At 42.8% G+C, this 17,235-nt stretch overlaps 1 protein-coding gene across 1 annotated transcript; it reads right to left on the bottom strand.

Annotated features, from left to right (window-relative positions):
- Window positions 1-4,009: 4,009 nt before the first annotated feature.
- Window positions 4,010-17,031, bottom strand: xpo6 (exportin 6). The gene is made up of 24 exons (XM_030090023.1): window positions 16,461-17,031; window positions 15,472-15,562; window positions 14,813-14,925; window positions 14,274-14,471; window positions 13,520-13,679; window positions 12,757-12,834; window positions 12,113-12,644; window positions 10,891-11,017; window positions 10,691-10,800; window positions 10,476-10,584; window positions 10,207-10,299; window positions 9,432-9,501; window positions 9,163-9,322; window positions 8,507-8,599; window positions 7,913-8,057; window positions 7,529-7,678; window positions 7,203-7,392; window positions 6,909-7,064; window positions 6,720-6,834; window positions 6,474-6,645; window positions 6,072-6,233; window positions 5,869-5,967; window positions 5,122-5,352; window positions 4,010-4,593 (listed from the first exon to the last, which is right to left on the bottom strand). Exons 1-24 carry the CDS (start codon window positions 16,461-16,463, stop codon window positions 4,492-4,494), a joined length of 3,459 nt encoding a protein of 1,152 aa, XP_029945883.1. The 5' UTR covers window positions 16,464-17,031; the 3' UTR covers window positions 4,010-4,491.
- Window positions 17,032-17,235: the final 204 nt, after the last annotated feature.

Genomic DNA, 17,235 nt, shown 5'->3' with positions numbered 1-17,235 from the left:
AGGAGATACAGAAGATATATTTGAAAAAAACTAAAGCTCGGAGAGAGGATGGGTGACAGCTGTCTTGTTCCATTATTATCCAGTGAGGGTAATTTTTTTGTATCCAGTATGACATATTCTTCAAGTTACAAGCCCAATAATATAGTTGAAATTGTGACAAGCCCATTCCCCCTAGGGATTTTGGTCTCTGTAAAAACTCTTTTCTACTCCAAGAAGGTTTTCGGTTCCAGATGAAACCCAATATTAACTTATCTATTTAAAAAAAAAAAAGATATATTCAAATAAAAGGGAATGCACTGGAACATAAACAGAAATTTGGGTAAAATCGACATTTTAATGATATTAATGCGACCTGCTAATGACAGAGGGACAGGTTCCCACCTTTGAAATTCGACAGCTGTTTGTTCAACTAGTTTTGCAAAATTTTGACTATAGAGGTCTTTGAAAGACCTGGAAATGGTGATTCCCAAGTATTTAAATTGGTCTGAGATTTTAAAAGACAATCCATAGTGCTGTACCTCCTTCTGTGTTACATTAATTGGAAATATTATACTTTTGTCAAAGTTCAATTTATAACCTGAAATGTCAAGACAATCTTCACCTTAATTTATCAAGTGCAATCATCCATCATCCATTCAGCTCTGTGAAACTCCTGTGTATATATCTTTTGTGTTTCTAAAATTTTCTATTATATTGTACATATGTGTCTGCCTTAAATGTGTATTTAAATTATATTTAATTATGTCTGTTTATGTCTGTTATTTAATTATATATGTCCAAATTTTTTATTACAATTATAGTTACTTATTCTATGCATGGTTGGGCTTTGTAAATTTTTCTTATTTCACATTTCTATTCTACTTATATTTCTTTTCTCTGGGCTGCTGGAACACTGCAATTTCCCTCTGGGGGACAAAAAAGTACTTTCAATAAAAAGGACTTTCAAACTAAAGTATAATAATGTATTAAAACCTTTGTGTCTTAAGTATTCTTGCCTTTTAGTTGTGCGAAATGATTTGACAGTAGCCAATTTAATACATTTTCACTTAAAGGTTTCTCCATGGTGAACTGAAACATGTTGTAAATCCTGCTTTATACTCTCTGCTCCTTCAGGTCAGCTTTGAGGAGAACAGCTGGAGAGTGAACAGTGGTGTAGTTTAACTTGATTTTTCACTACAGTGTTATTAACCCACAGAAAGACACAAACATTTGAGTTTTATTTAAAAGCAAATCTGACAAGACTGCATTCATTCTGCCATCACTGTAATTCTAATATCTATGGTTTCATTTAAACTTTTTTTTTCTTTTGCGCTTAAGATAGAAGTGTTTTTATGGGGTTGGCATTCAAGATATTGCTGATTTGAATTTTAATTGATCAATAAATTTAATATGCTGTGCGATAACAGCCTTTTTTATTTTGAAAATCCTTACCTTTATATTTAACTTGAAGGAAAAAAAAACAGCCATTTCAGCCTCATGTTTACTTAAAGTGCCCAACATGCCCGAATATTTTAAACTGCAAACAAAAAGCACTGTCATACTGAAAGTGGCTTAGAAGTGTAGTACTAGGATAATGATAATGATTTTAATTCTCTTATACTTAAAGTGTAATGACTGCGAACTTTTGATAAAATAAAAGTGGGAAATTGAAGTACTCACACATATACATACAAGTTTATTACCAGCATATTGATTAAAGTGTAACTGGTACTTAAAAGTAGACTTCATAAAATCAACTTGCAGTGAACTTGTTCTTGGTCAGAGCTGTCTCAACACACTGAATGGAGCTTGTGTGTGTGCGTGCGTGTGTGTGTGTGTGTGTGTGTGTGTGTGTGTGTGTGTGTGTGTGTGTGTGTGTGTGTGTGTGTGTTTGTGTGCGCGCGTGTGTGTGTGTGTGTTTCACCTGCTGTGTCACGTCCGTCAACTCAAAACAGGTCGAAAATAAATAAACGCGCGTGAAACGGTGAGTCGAAGAAGCTTTTTTTTTTTCATTTTCCCCTCCTCGGTCCCAGTCCGCTCCAGATACTGGACTGCGGCCCCGGTAACTGGGGTCTGGCGACGCCCCTGAGGCCCGCATCGTCCCATATAACCCTTATTTCAGGACATTCGGGATGTTGCAAACAAACTTTGTTCTTCTTCTTTTTTGTTCATCAACCTCCATGTAATGCGCCCCCTGCTGGCCATGCCCGGCCTCTACATCTCCCTCTGTCTGATCAGTGTTTCACTGTTCAGTAACTGAAATGCATTTCTCCAACCACTTATAACACAACTCAATTAGCATGTTCAAACCCTCTTCACACTTCACACTATGTGTATATATATGTGTGTGTGTGTGTGTGTGTGTGTGTGTGTGTATATGTAGGTATGTATATATGTCTATACTAAATGCACTTAATTCATCAATTATGGCAACCTAAAGATGTGAAGGATGACAAGGGGTGGGAGTTAATAAGTTATCTTCATCCCACTCCTTTTTGAGGTACACATCAAATTGAATACAACACATGTCTAGCTTTTATTTATTTTTCTGTTGTTGTTTTTCTTATATACTACTTCTATATAATCTGTTTTTTCCCCTGCCCAGTGTGGGGAATTTTGTGTTAAGTATTGTTCAGTGTATTATTTCGTGTTGTTTTTCCTGTGCTTCGAAATAAATGCATTCATCATCATCATTACACTTAAAGTGTAACCACAGAAAGTAACAAAAGAGATGTTTTTTTTTCTTTTCTTTTGTTTTTGCCATTTCATGTTCATGTCTTTTTTCTCTGAACCTGTCCAGATCAGGCTGCTGTGGTTGCAGCTGATCCGCTGAAACTGGTACTGCTGTCCTGATTCTCTTTCTCATCAGCAGTTGAGCTGGGGAGCTCCCGTCCCGTGGCCAGTGCAGTGGCCCTGTAGGCTAAAAGGCCTTTGTGGAATTGTGCAGAAGCCGTTTATAATGTAACGACTGAGACGTTTGCAAGTGTAATCTGAGTTTTGTTCATCAAATCAAATCAAATCATTGTTCATCTTGGCGGGCTTTCTGTGACGCTGTCCAGGTGAGCCTTACATTCGTTTTGAACCTTATTTCAGGATGTTACCAGAGTTTTTTGCATGGGGTGCAGGGTTTTAAAGATGTTTAGGTTACTGTGTCAAATCTAACACTCAGATATTTCATCTTTGTAATGGATATTTCCTTAATTTTAATATGTAAAATTGAATAACCTTCCTGAATATCAATGTTGACCATAACATATACAACTGACTGTATACCAATGGCATAACAAATATACTATCGGATATTCTGAGGTCTGAATGATGGTAAGTCTTGGACAAGTCATTGATCCATAACCTCGTGTTACAGGGAGTCAGTGAAAACACACAAGATGCTTTAACCCACAAGAACCTGAAGAGAAACACTGTGGCAGGATGATTTTAGATTGTTCAGATTAAATTTTGTGGAAGGAGCATTACATGTTAAAAGTTAATTTGTCAGCATTTCACCTAAAGAGAAATTGAAACTAAAATGACTGTTGGGCCTCTGAGATAAGAAGAAACCAAGCAGCAGGCTTCAATAACTGATAATGGAGCATGTGGCGGTGAGTTCTGAGCTGTGTGTCACTTCATTACTGAAGCCGTCTCCTTTTGTTCTCCATCTCACACATTTGTCACGAGGAAAACATCCAAGTCAGCCTTTTTCTATCTGTAGAAAGTTTGCTCATTTTCACTCTGACTGTTCTCTAGTGTCCCAATTTTTCTACTCAATATTCGGTGATTTAATCACAGGATAGAAAATAAAAGCAATAAACTCAAGTCTTTTTAGTTGCAACTGAACTTAAAGTTAAACATTTTAAAAGATCAACTGACAGTTGTGAAGCAAACGCCGAGTAAATGACGGAAAAGTCTTGAATCTCTTCATAGAGTCACTCATGTCAGTGACGTTACGCTCCACAAATCCGTCAAATCCAGAATCAATTAACCAATACCTGAGACTTACAAAAAAAGCACTTTATTAATCAAGCCGGTTTCCTCATTATCAGAATGGAATGATATGAAAGATCTTAAGTTGAGAGTCCGTCTCCTTTGGAGATGAAAAAAAAAAAAGGCAAAAATGAATAAAAGCAGACAATTAAAAAACTCAAAATGAGTTGAAAGTGCTCAGTCCCGTAGGCGTGGGAAAGGAGGCCTGGCTCAGACTGCTCCGGGTCTGGGCGAAAGCCGACTGCAGACCGGGTTTACATTTCTGCCAAGTCATCCTTGGCAATACACAAGGAGGGCACTGCGTTAAAAAAAAAACAAAACAATGAGGTGCCGACCTTCTACAGTAGAAATAAAAGAAAAAAAAACATCAGCAGCATCCTCCATCTCCGATTCCTCAGCCAGGCCGTGTGCTGCTCCTTCGTGGTGCTTTGAAATAGTGGAGCGAGCCGGCCTGGAGGGGCGGCGGGCGGAGTGGTCAGCACAGGCGGCCCGGAGACCGCCCAGCGGGGAGTGGTTCAGCCAGTCACTGTGCTATAGCTTTATGGTGCCGGTGGGGAGGCTGCTGTTACACAGTCTGTAGTAGCGGAGGTCGTTCACCAGGCGCTGCACGCTCTGAGTGAACGAAGGCAAGTCCTGGACGAAACAGCAGGAAAGAGCAGAATTATTACCTCATATTGGTGTTGTGGATGCACACAAATCACTTCCTGTCAATGTCGGTCTGAAGGAAATCAACTGGGCCAAAAGCAACACTTTAAGAAAACTCTTTGATTTAAATCAACCAGGTTTACAGGAGTACGTTTCATGTCAGGTGCCATCTAGTGGTGGAAATGAAAATTGCAACCTTTCACATACGCAAATATTTAATCATTGAGAGTACTGCAAAAACATTCATCCTCACTACCAGAGGGCCAGATTCTGTTAAATTTATCGAAGTTTGTGCATACATGTGTGAGCAACACACTCTCTCACTGAAGTAACGCTATAGTCTCTTTCCAGATCGTTCATCTCATTTGGTAATCTCAAGCAGTTGTGACAAAACTATCCTGTTTTACTAAATCATGGATGTGCACAGAGTTGATATTAATTCTGAAGCAGTCTAAAAGACATATTTGATTTCCCACTGCACACAATGCATTGTAAAGTTGTCGATGCCATTTTTACCCGTTCAAGCTTGAAGTTGCGAGCCAGAACCGCTCGCTGGCTGGTGTCCACACCCTGACAGCCGTTGAGGAACTCCGGCATGAAGGCCGAGTAAAAAGCTTCGAAGTCCACAGAAGCCATGTTGTAAATGGCGAGGGTGATTTCCTCCTGGAGGAGGTCGTGGCTCTTGTGGAGGAGGACTTGCAGCAGCACGTTGATGAAGTGGAACAGCATCGAAGTCCGGAACAGCTTCTGAAACAGGAAATGATAACTGAGATTAAACACGGGCTGTGAAGAAGTTTTAATTATGTTTTTGTTCATTAGTAATTATTCTAACATGAAATAAAAATCTGCTGACATGATTAATCTTATTATAATCACGTGTTCATTCTTGAATGCGAAACATTTAAAATCTTTTGCCGACACAATATCGAAATGCAAAAATATGGTGGAAGTTTATAGCAGCGGCGACGCCTCAGAGCGCTGGCAGCTGCATGCCGTTACTGGAAAGTGACAACTGGAGCAAAGTGACAGATATCAGACAGCTGCTCCAAACAGCAATAGCTGCTGTGGAAGAAGGTTCAGCAGCTGCTGCTGCTCAACAGACAGCCGGATGAACCACGAGGTGCTGCAGCCGCTGCCATTTGAACTCGACCCTGAATAATCCAAGGGACTCTTTTAATCCTAATTATGATGCATGTAGGAAAAGGAGAGAGAAAAGAGATTTATCAACTTTTCAAAAATTTCCAATAGCAAATGTGAACTTACTCTGTGATACAGCTTGTGTTTGCTGTTGAGTGACTCCAAATAGGAGAGGTTCTGTTTGAAGATGTGGATGTCGGGCTGCAGAAAGGACTGGCCGAACGCCTGAAAAAGAAGGTCAGCAAAGGTCAGGAATCTGAATTTATCTGCTCGCTGCGTGATGATTCTCGACTGAACTGGGAACAGTGAACAGTGAAGCGGGGACGGACCTGCATGGCAGCTGTGAACTGGGCCTCGTTCTCCATGGTGTCGTCGGCGGCTCCTCTTTGGACACTTGTTAAGACTGAAGTTTTAAAGAAGTACCTCCAGTTTTGGTGAAGTATTTGGTATAACAGCTCAAACATTTCCGCTTTGACGTCCGGAGAAGAACGCTGTCGAGAACAAAAGATTCAGTGACTATTTCATCCAAACACAATGAATAAATAAGACACTGAAAAACTGAGTGATTTAACAAGGCGTTTACATCTGGTAAAAGTTTGTGTGAAGCCTTTAGCTCTGCAGTTTTTATGACTTCCACCAGAAGCAGCACCACATGTCAACTTTAGATGATAACTGTGTTCATATGTCCTGAATCCAAAGCCAAACTCCAGTCTGAGAGCGTGCACACTGACCTCTGCCACTACTGGGTAGACCTGCTCCATGCACAGAGACAGGATGCTGGGTAAGAAGGGCTTGAAAGCCTGACCAGGCTCTTGCACCACCACCTGCAGGATTTTGAGGAACTTCTGCACCACCCTGCACCCGGCGCTGCCCTCCTGCAGAATACTGGCAGCCAGCTGTTCCCTGCAGGAAACAGGAGCGACATTACTCAGTGTGAGGAGTCACAGGAGCCTAAGAGTAAAGTCACTATAGATTACCTGGTGAACATGCTGAGGAACGTGTGGATGATCTGTCCGGTGAAGGCGACGCCCATCTGGACTCGCAGCGCCTGGAACAGCGTCAGGAAGAAGGCCAGCATCTCGTCGGTCACATCTGGTGAAGAGAGGGGACGGTTAACGGCTGCATCAGTGAAGCATCAAACTGTGACCTGCTTCAGGGGAACTGACCTGGCTGCTGAATAAACACTGGGAAAAGGCTGAGGGACACCTGGACAGACTCCTGGAGGCTCTGATAACAGAACTGTCGAGATTTGGTGGATTCTCCGGAGATGCTCTCCACTATGTCTCTGAGCACGGGCAGGGTCTGCTGAATCACTGCTTTCACTGGAGAGAGAGGAAGAAAAAAACAACACAAGAAAATATAATTTAAGGTCAAAAGACTGACTGAAAGCAAAAAAAAACAAACAACTGTAGTTTAAAACTTATAAATATAGATGGGCATAAAAGTGAAGAAGTACTGACTGCCGTCCAGGCCAGGTTGCCGTGGAGTAATGTTCACAGTCCCTCTTAAAATACGATACTCCCGGGTCAGGGCTGCCAGAAGGCTGGCGTGGTTGCTGGAGCGCGTTTGCCACTGCTGCTCGCTCTCTGGTAAATTTGGCCAAGGGAGCAGCAGCATGCTGGATAAAGCGCGACACACCAACATGTGAGCCTGTGGGGGCAGAGGCAAGCAGCCACAGTGATTAGAGAGTACATTTAAGAAAAAAAAAAAATCCTGACGATATTCAAGTTTTCCCTAAAGACTTAATACAATTCAGACATGTAATACAAAATGGAGCAGCATTAACCTCAGGAGGAAGCCTGCGGGTCTGATTCTCTGTCGTGATCAGGTTGAAGATGTTTTGAACAGCAGGCAAAGTGACCAGGAACACCGGCCGCACCGTGGCGGTTATGGAAACCATCAGATGACATGCAGACAGCAGCAACTTCTCAGGTACCTGAAGACATAAAACGGGAAATCCACGTCCAAAAGTTAAGGGGATATTTACAACCGACACTCCAGGATATAATTAATCATGTCAACATTTCAAAAAATGCAAAACCATCAATACCAAAAATATAACAGCTTATTAATCTGCTGCAGTAGTTTTGAGATCTAATTTAAAAAAAGTGAAAAATGGCAATAAACTTCTGTAAACAGAAAAAACAGGTCGTAGAGTCAAGAGAGCTACCTTGGCAGTGATGAGCGGGCTGCTGGCATTGACTGCAGATGTGATGAGGGTGATGAACTGCGTTTGGTTTTGACTGTGGACTTCACTGTAGAACTGTGCGAGCCAGTGAGAATAGGCCTGCAGAGCAGCAAGGGCCTGAGCATGTCTGCAACAGACAAAACACATTCTTCACACAATGCGCCATTCACAACTTTACAGCAGAGCGCCATTCATGGGAGGACTGGCTGGGAAAGGCAAAACCTCTCTCCATAGTCTTAATTGCAGATGATCATTAAATGGATCAATTTGAGTTTTCATCCGACTGGAATTGATGGTAAAAGCTAAAACTTCAAATCCATCATTGTTTAGATTTCAAGAGAAGCTCACGCCATGGGAAACATGACCGCGGTTTGACTTTGAGACAGCAAAACAAACTTGATGAGAACAGCTGAGTGCAGACAAACACAACTATTGTGTAGCTATTTACACTCAAATTTTCTTCTTTTTACATGTGACTGTGTTTGATCAATGAACTGCATGATTTTGCCCCTTCGAACCAGCGGGCCACATGAAGAAGGCCGGCGCCGACTCCTCAATGAAGCATGTGATACTCACACATCAGTGAGGTCAGGCTTGAGCACAGAAGGCACAGCGGTCTCCAGATCGTACAGGCTGGTCTGGGAGCCGTAGCACGTCACTTCAACCAGCCTTGAAAGAGAAAGAAAACTATTTCGTTAGACAGCATTACTTCCTTATTGATCAGAAACCACAAGAGCTTACAGAACGAGACATGTTTTAATGTAATACAACACACACACACACACAGGGCTACTCAAAGGTCCTGCATGTTTTGGGTCTCCCAGTTGCAACAGCTGTGATCATTACTGGGCTTTTTCCAAAAGCATGAAGACATGAACATCAGACTGAGGAGCACTGAAGCGGGGAAGAGCCAAACCATGCAGGACGCTGACCCTTGAGGTACAGGAAACGCGTATATAGACCTTGTTAATCTGCATACACACACTGCTGTACACCGTTTCGATTGTGTGTGCCGCACTGTCACGCATGCACACTAAACAGAAATAGCTATCGCTATTCATGATTGCCAATATACAACGGCACTGCCAATCGGGGCTCGTCCTGCTAAACTCAGAAACCCCCTGAATTACAGGTACTGATGATGAAGGTGGCAGGAAGCAACACTCATCAGGAAACACTGGTTGAGACATGATCGTTTCTATCTTATCTTTCTGGAGTGGCAGAGGACTGACCTTTCAACCACTGCCAGAGCGTCACTGAATCGTGCAGCGAAAACCTCCCCGATGAAATACTCAGCCAAGCGTCCAACAGCCTGAAGGAGCGAGCTGAGATCCCTGAGAGAACAGTGGAGTCTGCGGCAGTCATTCTCTGCTGTGATGTTGAGCCTCCGAGCTACAAAAAGGAAATTAAAGTCTCTGTAAAATCTGAAAACACACTAGTAGTTGACTTTTATTCCTTTTGTTATCACATTAATGTTATTTCCAAACAGAAGAGAGCCTACTTGTGCCAGTGGTGACTATGAACTGCTGCAAGCCCAGGTATACATCCAAGTTTTCTTGAAGTACTGGGAACTTGAGAGAGAAGAAAGGATTGAGGAAGAGGCTGCAAGTAACTCCGGGTTGCAGTTGTAAACACTTCTCAACATGAGAGTCAGATGACGAGCATGACAGATCAAAACTCCAACAGAATTGGGGAAATTGAACAGAAACTCAAGACAGAAAACTTTGTTTCCACAACAGTCCATTTTAAAGCATAGTATTACGGCTGTATATAATTGTGAGTTATGATATTGTTTTTCAAAGGATTCATTCATAACTGCATGAAAAACCTCATTTAAAAAGAAATGTAATTGACGAGCAAATTTGTTTGAACTATCTCTGGTGTGAAATGTAGATGTTAGGGTTATGAAACGTCTTCACACATACAAGGATCACTACACCGCTGAGTCTCAGTTTCTTGAAAATATGAAAGTTTTCATAACTACAAAGATGCCATTTATAAGGAAAAGCTGCAATGGAGCAACAACAAAAGAAAAAGTTTATTCATCGAGCATTTCAGATGATGTGAAGCCAGTTTAACCCATGATTACACCAGCTTAACTTTTAAAATGACTTCCATCTCATTCTAACAGATACCTGAGGAGAAGTTAAAGCAGAAGTGGGTGAAGTTTGTGGCGGCATGAACACAAACGAGCAAGTCAATCCGGCGGTACGAGGAGTTCAAGAGTTTAAGTTCATACGCTCAGAGAAATGTCAAGAAATAAAATAACCTCTTACCAAAGTAGAAAACGCATGGGATGGGAGCAGCTCCATCACCTTGGCAACAACCTCCAGACTCTGACGCAGGTACCTTTGCCACTCGGTCTGTTGCTATAGTAACCAAACGAAGGAGAGCATTCAGGCTTTGCAGTGAAAGACGGGAACGAGGCTGCAGCGTGCGCATGAGGACGGACACGTCATTGTTGTGTGCATGCAGAAAGGGTTAACAGGCTGATGAGCGACAAACAGGTGCAGATTGAATATTCATGAATGTAAAACGTTCTTACGTCGTCGTCCAGAGTCTCATCGTCCAGCTCTTCTAACTGGGCCTGGTTGTATCGGAACTGGATGCGATTCAGGACTTCCCTCAAGAGAAGAACTAAAGCATCTTTGTACCTGATCGATAACAAACAGAAGTATTTTGCATTACGACGGTGAGTTCAAACAAAAGCCATGTAAAACGATACTTGAAAACATTTTGTAGATTTGTGTGAACACGTACCTATTTAAAACACTTTCTCTGTCCGCTAGTCTGCTTTTGATCTTAGTTGTCAGAAAATCTAAAAACACACTCCAAATGTCCAAACAGGCAAAGTAGCCTTCGTGGGTGGGCTGAGATAACAACAGAAAAAAAGAAGAAGTATGAAACCGATTTCAAAACAATAATGTGTCAAAATCTATCACCGTGGTGAAGTTAATTACCTGGTTGAAGGTATATTTGAAAAGCAGGCCAAGAAACTCTACGATAGGAAATTGAGGACTTGACTCGATTCGTCTCAAGTGAACACTGACAAACAGGCGCAGAAAATCTGTGAACTTTTCCAGGTAACTGCAGGATGAGAAAGAAGAGTCATTACTGCGATCGTTGAAGTCACCACACAGACCAACACGGCCTGCAGCCACAAGTTACATCATGAAGTTTATCTCCTCCGATAAGCCCAGCCGCGCTACCCAACCTTGAACGCAGACACAACAACGTCATCTCAGTGAGAAGACAACAAAGTCAAACGGCGACGGTGCCATAAAAGTGAAGGACGGGCCAGGTGTTCACCTGACGGATTTCAACATGGAGGTTCGACTCGTGCCGTTTGCGAAGGCGTTTTATTGCATCGTAAACGGGTTCATTAAAACAACAATGGACGAGAAACGAAACTCTCGCAGCACGATGGCTACAAAGTGCCTGAAACACTCAAGTCCTGCCTTTGATTACAGCATAATTTATTTGTATTTGAATGCCGATTCTAATTATCTTAAGTCACTCTGATTGTTTGTTGTACTTGGGGAATATTCCTGAAATTAAACTGCAGTTAATACGTTCGACACACTATGAGGCCACTGCTGAGCGATCAAGCTTGTTAGAAACTCTTCTACACTGAGATTAATCACTTATTTTTATTGATTCACACAGGAATCATTTCAGGAAGACTGGAGCCTTGAGCCGTCAGTGACTTCACACAACATCGATGTGACAGAGTGACACAGGCCGAGTGTGTGTGTTTCTATAGCAGTGCTGGCACACCCCTTCACACCAACAGTCTTCCCTTTGATAGAACTTGACAGGCGGACAGTGGAGCATTACAGGCAGCACAAGAGCTGCTCCCGCTGAAAAGCTAAAATGGATGAACACATCTTAGAGTCCAGCTAATTCAAAGTGTTCAACAAATTTAATTTAGGAGTTTCTAGCTATTTCTGTTCATCTTATATATGGGCCGGGAGAGCAGGTCACACTGGTACATGTGACTGAGCCCAGGAACATGACTGTGCAGAGTCAATGGAGAAAATAGCAGCGATGAAAATAAAGACCCATCTCGAGAGATGAACAGTGAGCCAAAGCCTGACTGCAAGTTAAAATCTATCATAACTGGACTCATTCGAGAGAGGTCAACATTCTCTAATACTTCTTCACACGCCAGCCGAGTCCTACCTCTCATCGAGCTCTTGCAAGCGGCTCTTGACTGTGTGTGCGTTGTTCTCTCGCGTCAGCCTTTGCAGGAGAAAGAAGGTCTGCTGGAACATTCGCAGTAGGTATTCCTCAAAATCCATTGGCACGCAGTTCTTTGACACCAGTTCATTGACGCAGGTCATCGCCAGGACGCCCAGCCTGGCTCGATCCACCTTGCTGCTCTCACTCTGCTGTCCGTGACGCCCCCCTCCATTTGACGTCGGAGGCATTGTCCCGGGGTTTAGCTGTCCGTTAGATGAAGAGGAGTTGGAGGAGATAAAGGACCCGGTCTTGGTCTTTGTCCGAAGGTCACAACCGAAACGTGCAAAATGGAAAATGGACGCCAGCAGTGTGGGAGTAATACTGGTGGACAGAGGGATCCAGCTGAACAGGTGGGCCAAACACTCCAAAACAAGACAACAGAGCTGGTGGCTGTCATTGTCCAGAGCTGCCATGGGTTGACAAAGCAGCTTTGAGTACTGGCTGCCCTGAAACAAACTGCCCAGCAACTCCACTGAAAAGTTTCACAAACACAAAACCGTGTTAATGCACAGAGAAGGGCTCGATTAAAACGCTACTATTCCTACATTTACAATCATTGAAAAGCCAAGAGAGAGTGAACTCACTACTTTCTCCAGAGGTGGGTGATGGAGGAGGAGTAGAAGCGATGATGCTGTGTTTGTCCCAGTACGTCTCCAAGATACCTGGAAAACAGCAACGGACATCCACGTCAACAGTCTGACAGAAATTTTACTACATAGTCAGGCGATGGACCCAGGTCTCGGAGTTGGAGTGGATTTGCATTCTGAGATCGTCGTTAACCTCACGATGAGTCACAACGACACAACCAAAAGAAAAGGCACTGTTGGATCACAGAGACTGCAGGCTGCTGTTGGGTACAACTATGTTGCCTTCATGCTGAATTTTTACATTCATACTAAAAGGATTCACAATTCGCCTCCCTGTCTCCTGCACCCACTACTGTGGAGAAACAGAACAAATTCAACAGAGCGTGACAGATTCAAGGTAGTCAAACTGCTACAGGAATGTAGAAATTATTTGGTTTATTGATATGAATGTGATGCTGTAAAGCACCGTAACATATTATCCTGCATAACACTGTAACAAGACTAAGCTGCTTTTTATGACAATGATTTGAAGAAAAACACTGAAGTCTGGAAATTCATCAACACGTCATAATACATAACAACCACTTCTGTGCTTCACGTCTCTGACTCACAGGCTCTTCAAGTTGAATAATTCATTCTGAAAACATTGTTTTATCCGATCATCTGAATCTCAAAGACCTCGGCTGGCAGATTTTGTTTCCTGATTCATTGCTGCAGAGTTGCTCTCAACCAGGACCAAGCATTCAAAGGTTGCCCTCACCTGTCAACAGCCCCAGCACCGTCGGTACCTGCTCCAGCAGCAGTTTGCGCAGCTCGTCTTTCCTGGCGACGCTCAGGTCTTCACGGGGACAGGCCAGCTCCTCTGATGTGGTTTTCAACATCACCAACCCCAGTGGAGCCAAAGCTGGGGACTGGATCAACTGGAGATCAACAGACAGACACAAGATCTCAGTGAGACTGGTTAAGATCCTTCACAGTGGTCTGACGATGCCACTAAATGCAGATTTACAGTTCTCATCAGGGATGAGTAGTACCTTTTGTTCATATAGCAAAAAGCATGTTTTTTGTTGCTGTTTTCAGGAGTGAAAAGGATCAATAGACAGCTTGTGTTTATGCTGATTGCCCCTGTGACCAATCATGCCCACTTCAGCCTTGGCAATCTCTGTTCAACCACATAGAAACATTCATACAAGCTGTATTTGGCATCGACATTGCTTTCATCTAATAAGACACATTTAAACAACAGAAGGCCATGTTCCCGAGGCTCTTCCAATCAATGATCAACACATTCCAGGTGACTAAATTGTTAAACATTCAACACAACAGGCACACGAATCCCCCTATAAATAACCACAGCATGTTATACTGAGAGTTTCTTCACATTCAGTGCAGTTCTACACAGTGTCACTCCATCTATAACTCTTGCATGTGTTTGTAACAGTGTACTTTTGTTATTGCAACATTTGCTGAAGTTACATTAACAAACAGCAAGAAATGAGTACAGCCAAGTTTACCTGAAGCGTGTTTGTGAAGAAGTCGTGGTAGAACATCGGCCAATCCTGGCGGCCGATATCCACTATTACTTTACAGAGCTTGTTGCGGATGAAATAGGGCACGGATTTGTGCTGAGCCAGGAGGAGTTTAGGCAGACAGCTGCGAATTTCCATCTTATCTTGCGAAGCGACACCGATCCACATTTTGTTCACCAAGTTCTGGAAGAGAAATGAAGAGATTTAAGATGCACCTTCAAACAAAGATTTAGAACTGTTCCCCATCATTGAGACATTTGTGCACATAGTAATACGTATATTACTTACAAGCATAACGTTCTAATTTCATACATAGCTCACATATACAACATTCGACACCTTGCTACCATTTTATGCAGATGTTAAAAAAGAGGAAGAATTTAGCATACGTCATAAAACTTGATAATTCTTCCTGCAGGTTGGATTTATTCAACAATATAAAAGATGATTTTATTCTCAAAAGACATTTAGAGGAAATACAATGCTTCAAATGGAACAAAATATCTTCCACGTACTACGCTTACCTCAAACACCGTGAGACTGTACATCATGACATACTCATTTCGAGTATTGGAGAGGAAGAACAAGCAGTGGCGCCAGGCTCCGGTCTGCTGTGCAAAGTTATTCAGCAGCTCCTCTGTAGAACAGAGGAAGTAAGGATGATGACTGAGAGAGGGACATGATAATGAAGGACTTTACTTGAAGACAGCCTGAAAGTAATGCGTCACAATACAGGAAGCGCCAAAAAGGGGAGCAAAAGCACTTCAAAATGGAAAGTGAACCATTTCAGGTCAACTGCAATCATTAGATCTATAAAAAAAGCATTATCTAGTATTGTCAACATTACATTGAAGAACACATGCGTGCTGAAGGACTTTCCACAGAAGAGTATCACATCTTGAAAACTCATCATGAATGCCTTTAGTATTTTAAGATCATATATGAACAAACTACGCATGAGAGGCACTTAGTTTTCATTTCAAAGCGACAGAACTTCGACAGACAGGAAATGAGATTGAGGTGGATGTGGAGAGGTAAGCATGCATCACAGATCCAGAAGCTGAAGCATTGGATGGTTAAATGCGCTCGGCACAATGAGCTCCTCCATTTCACATTTTTAAAAACAACAAATGACACATTTCATAAAAACATGCAGCGAGGGGTTTGGCAAGGTTACACTCACCTATTTCTCTTTTTCGCTCGTTAGTTGTGCAGTTGTGAAAGAACTCTGTCATCAGGGTCTCCAACGCACGCAGCGATGCCTCCTCTGAAGCCTGGGAGACAAGAAAAGTTCACCGCATAAATGGCAACATTCATAATCCAAACCACTGAATATATTATAAACAACAGCGCAACAAGAATAAACACCAGTACTAAGTGATGGCATGTCCATCAATAGACTTTGAATGCAAGTGAGGCCTCTCCCAACATCTGTTTATCTCACATTTTTTTAAACCTCCTTCCTTCCTTTACTTGTTTACACATGAGAGCATTTAATAAACCAGTTTTATCCTCCCATCATTCTGATAAGGTGCATGCAGGGCCATTCAGGGCTAGGTTTAGACAGGTAACTTCCCCGAAAACCCATTCTCACAAGTCTCTGCATGCAGACAGCTGAGTTAAAAGGGAAAATGCACATATATTTGTAATTGCTGTGGTGTTTTTGGCACAGCAGCGTGGAAATACAGACAGCAGCTCGACGGTTTAAGCCCTGCAATCTCTTTCCAGGGTGCAGGAAGTCAGGCCCTGCCTAGCCACGAGCAGATCGCTAATTGTGATTTTTAAAGAGCAGCCCCTGTGGTAGGCAGGACTGAATTCCTCAAATGAGCCACAACTTGCCGAGGCTCCACACTTCTCCAGGAAAATATTCGGTTTTGCAAGATGGGCGTCTGTGCACCGTGAAATGGCTTGGAGAACTGTCACATCCCGTCAAATACCTGGCCTCAAACCGTTAGACGACACTGCAAATACAGATGTCCTGAACGCAGCAGATCCCACAGCCCCAAGCCGTATTCACTGATGTCCACTCACACTGTTTATATTCACAGAAAAGTCACGTCTACAAATGAAAAGAAGTGGCTTTTTTGCTTTACTAGTTGGATTAGCTGTTAGCAAACGAGGCAGGAAAACAACCTCGTTTATTTAAAAAGAGGAACTTTGAATATAACTTACCATGTTTGGCTGGCTTCGACGCTTTCGTCGGTTTACCGAGTTATCGATCAAACGCAGTTATAAGCCAACATTTGCTGCGGGGCTAGCCGTTTCTCTAGCTAACGCTAGCGGAGGTGAGGCTAACCGCAGAGGGGCTCTTCATGCTCCGCTCCGCGGCTCGGGTCGATGTTCAACCACACAGCGAGCTGGCGAAGGTTGGCGTCGCTGGCTCTGGTTCACAATAACAGCTCGAATATAAAGCCCTTTATGTCGGGCATTTCGACGGCAGATTACCCCGGTGCTAACGGTACAGCGGATGGCTAACCACTTAGCTTTTCTAGAAGGATGAAGGCATAATTTTCGTTAGCTGTTCCCCAGCAGACATGCTTCTACGGCAGCCGGTCTCTGCGTCTGTATTTTCAACGCGGGGAGAACGTGCACACCCGACTTATGTATCAAACAGGTCTGTCATAACTTCAAAGGTAAACTGTAGTCGTGCTAGTTCCCTTTATTCCCCTTTGCAGTGCTCAGGGCGGCTCAGGAATATGGCTAGCTTGCAGGTTACAGGGTCTGCTTCGCAACTTCCTCTTTGGCTGCGCCCAGCCCAATCAGCGCGTGTCACTCTCGGTAATAAAAGCACGATCTCCGGTTATAGCCTCCAAATTTCAGCACGTTTTTAGACTCGCGCCGAGCACGTGTTATTGTGCAAATGCATTCGATTTGCAGAGAAAAACAAATCATCTACAGAAATGCAAGAGGAACTCGTTTTAATATGAGTGACAGCTCAATATCTTTA

This window comes from Salarias fasciatus, chromosome 4 (genome assembly GCF_902148845.1).
Source record: "Salarias fasciatus chromosome 4, fSalaFa1.1, whole genome shotgun sequence".
NCBI lineage: Eukaryota > Metazoa > Chordata > Actinopteri > Blenniiformes > Blenniidae > Salarias > Salarias fasciatus.
Note: the sequence above shows the minus strand (reverse complement) of the source record. Positions and strands in the feature narration are given on the sequence as shown.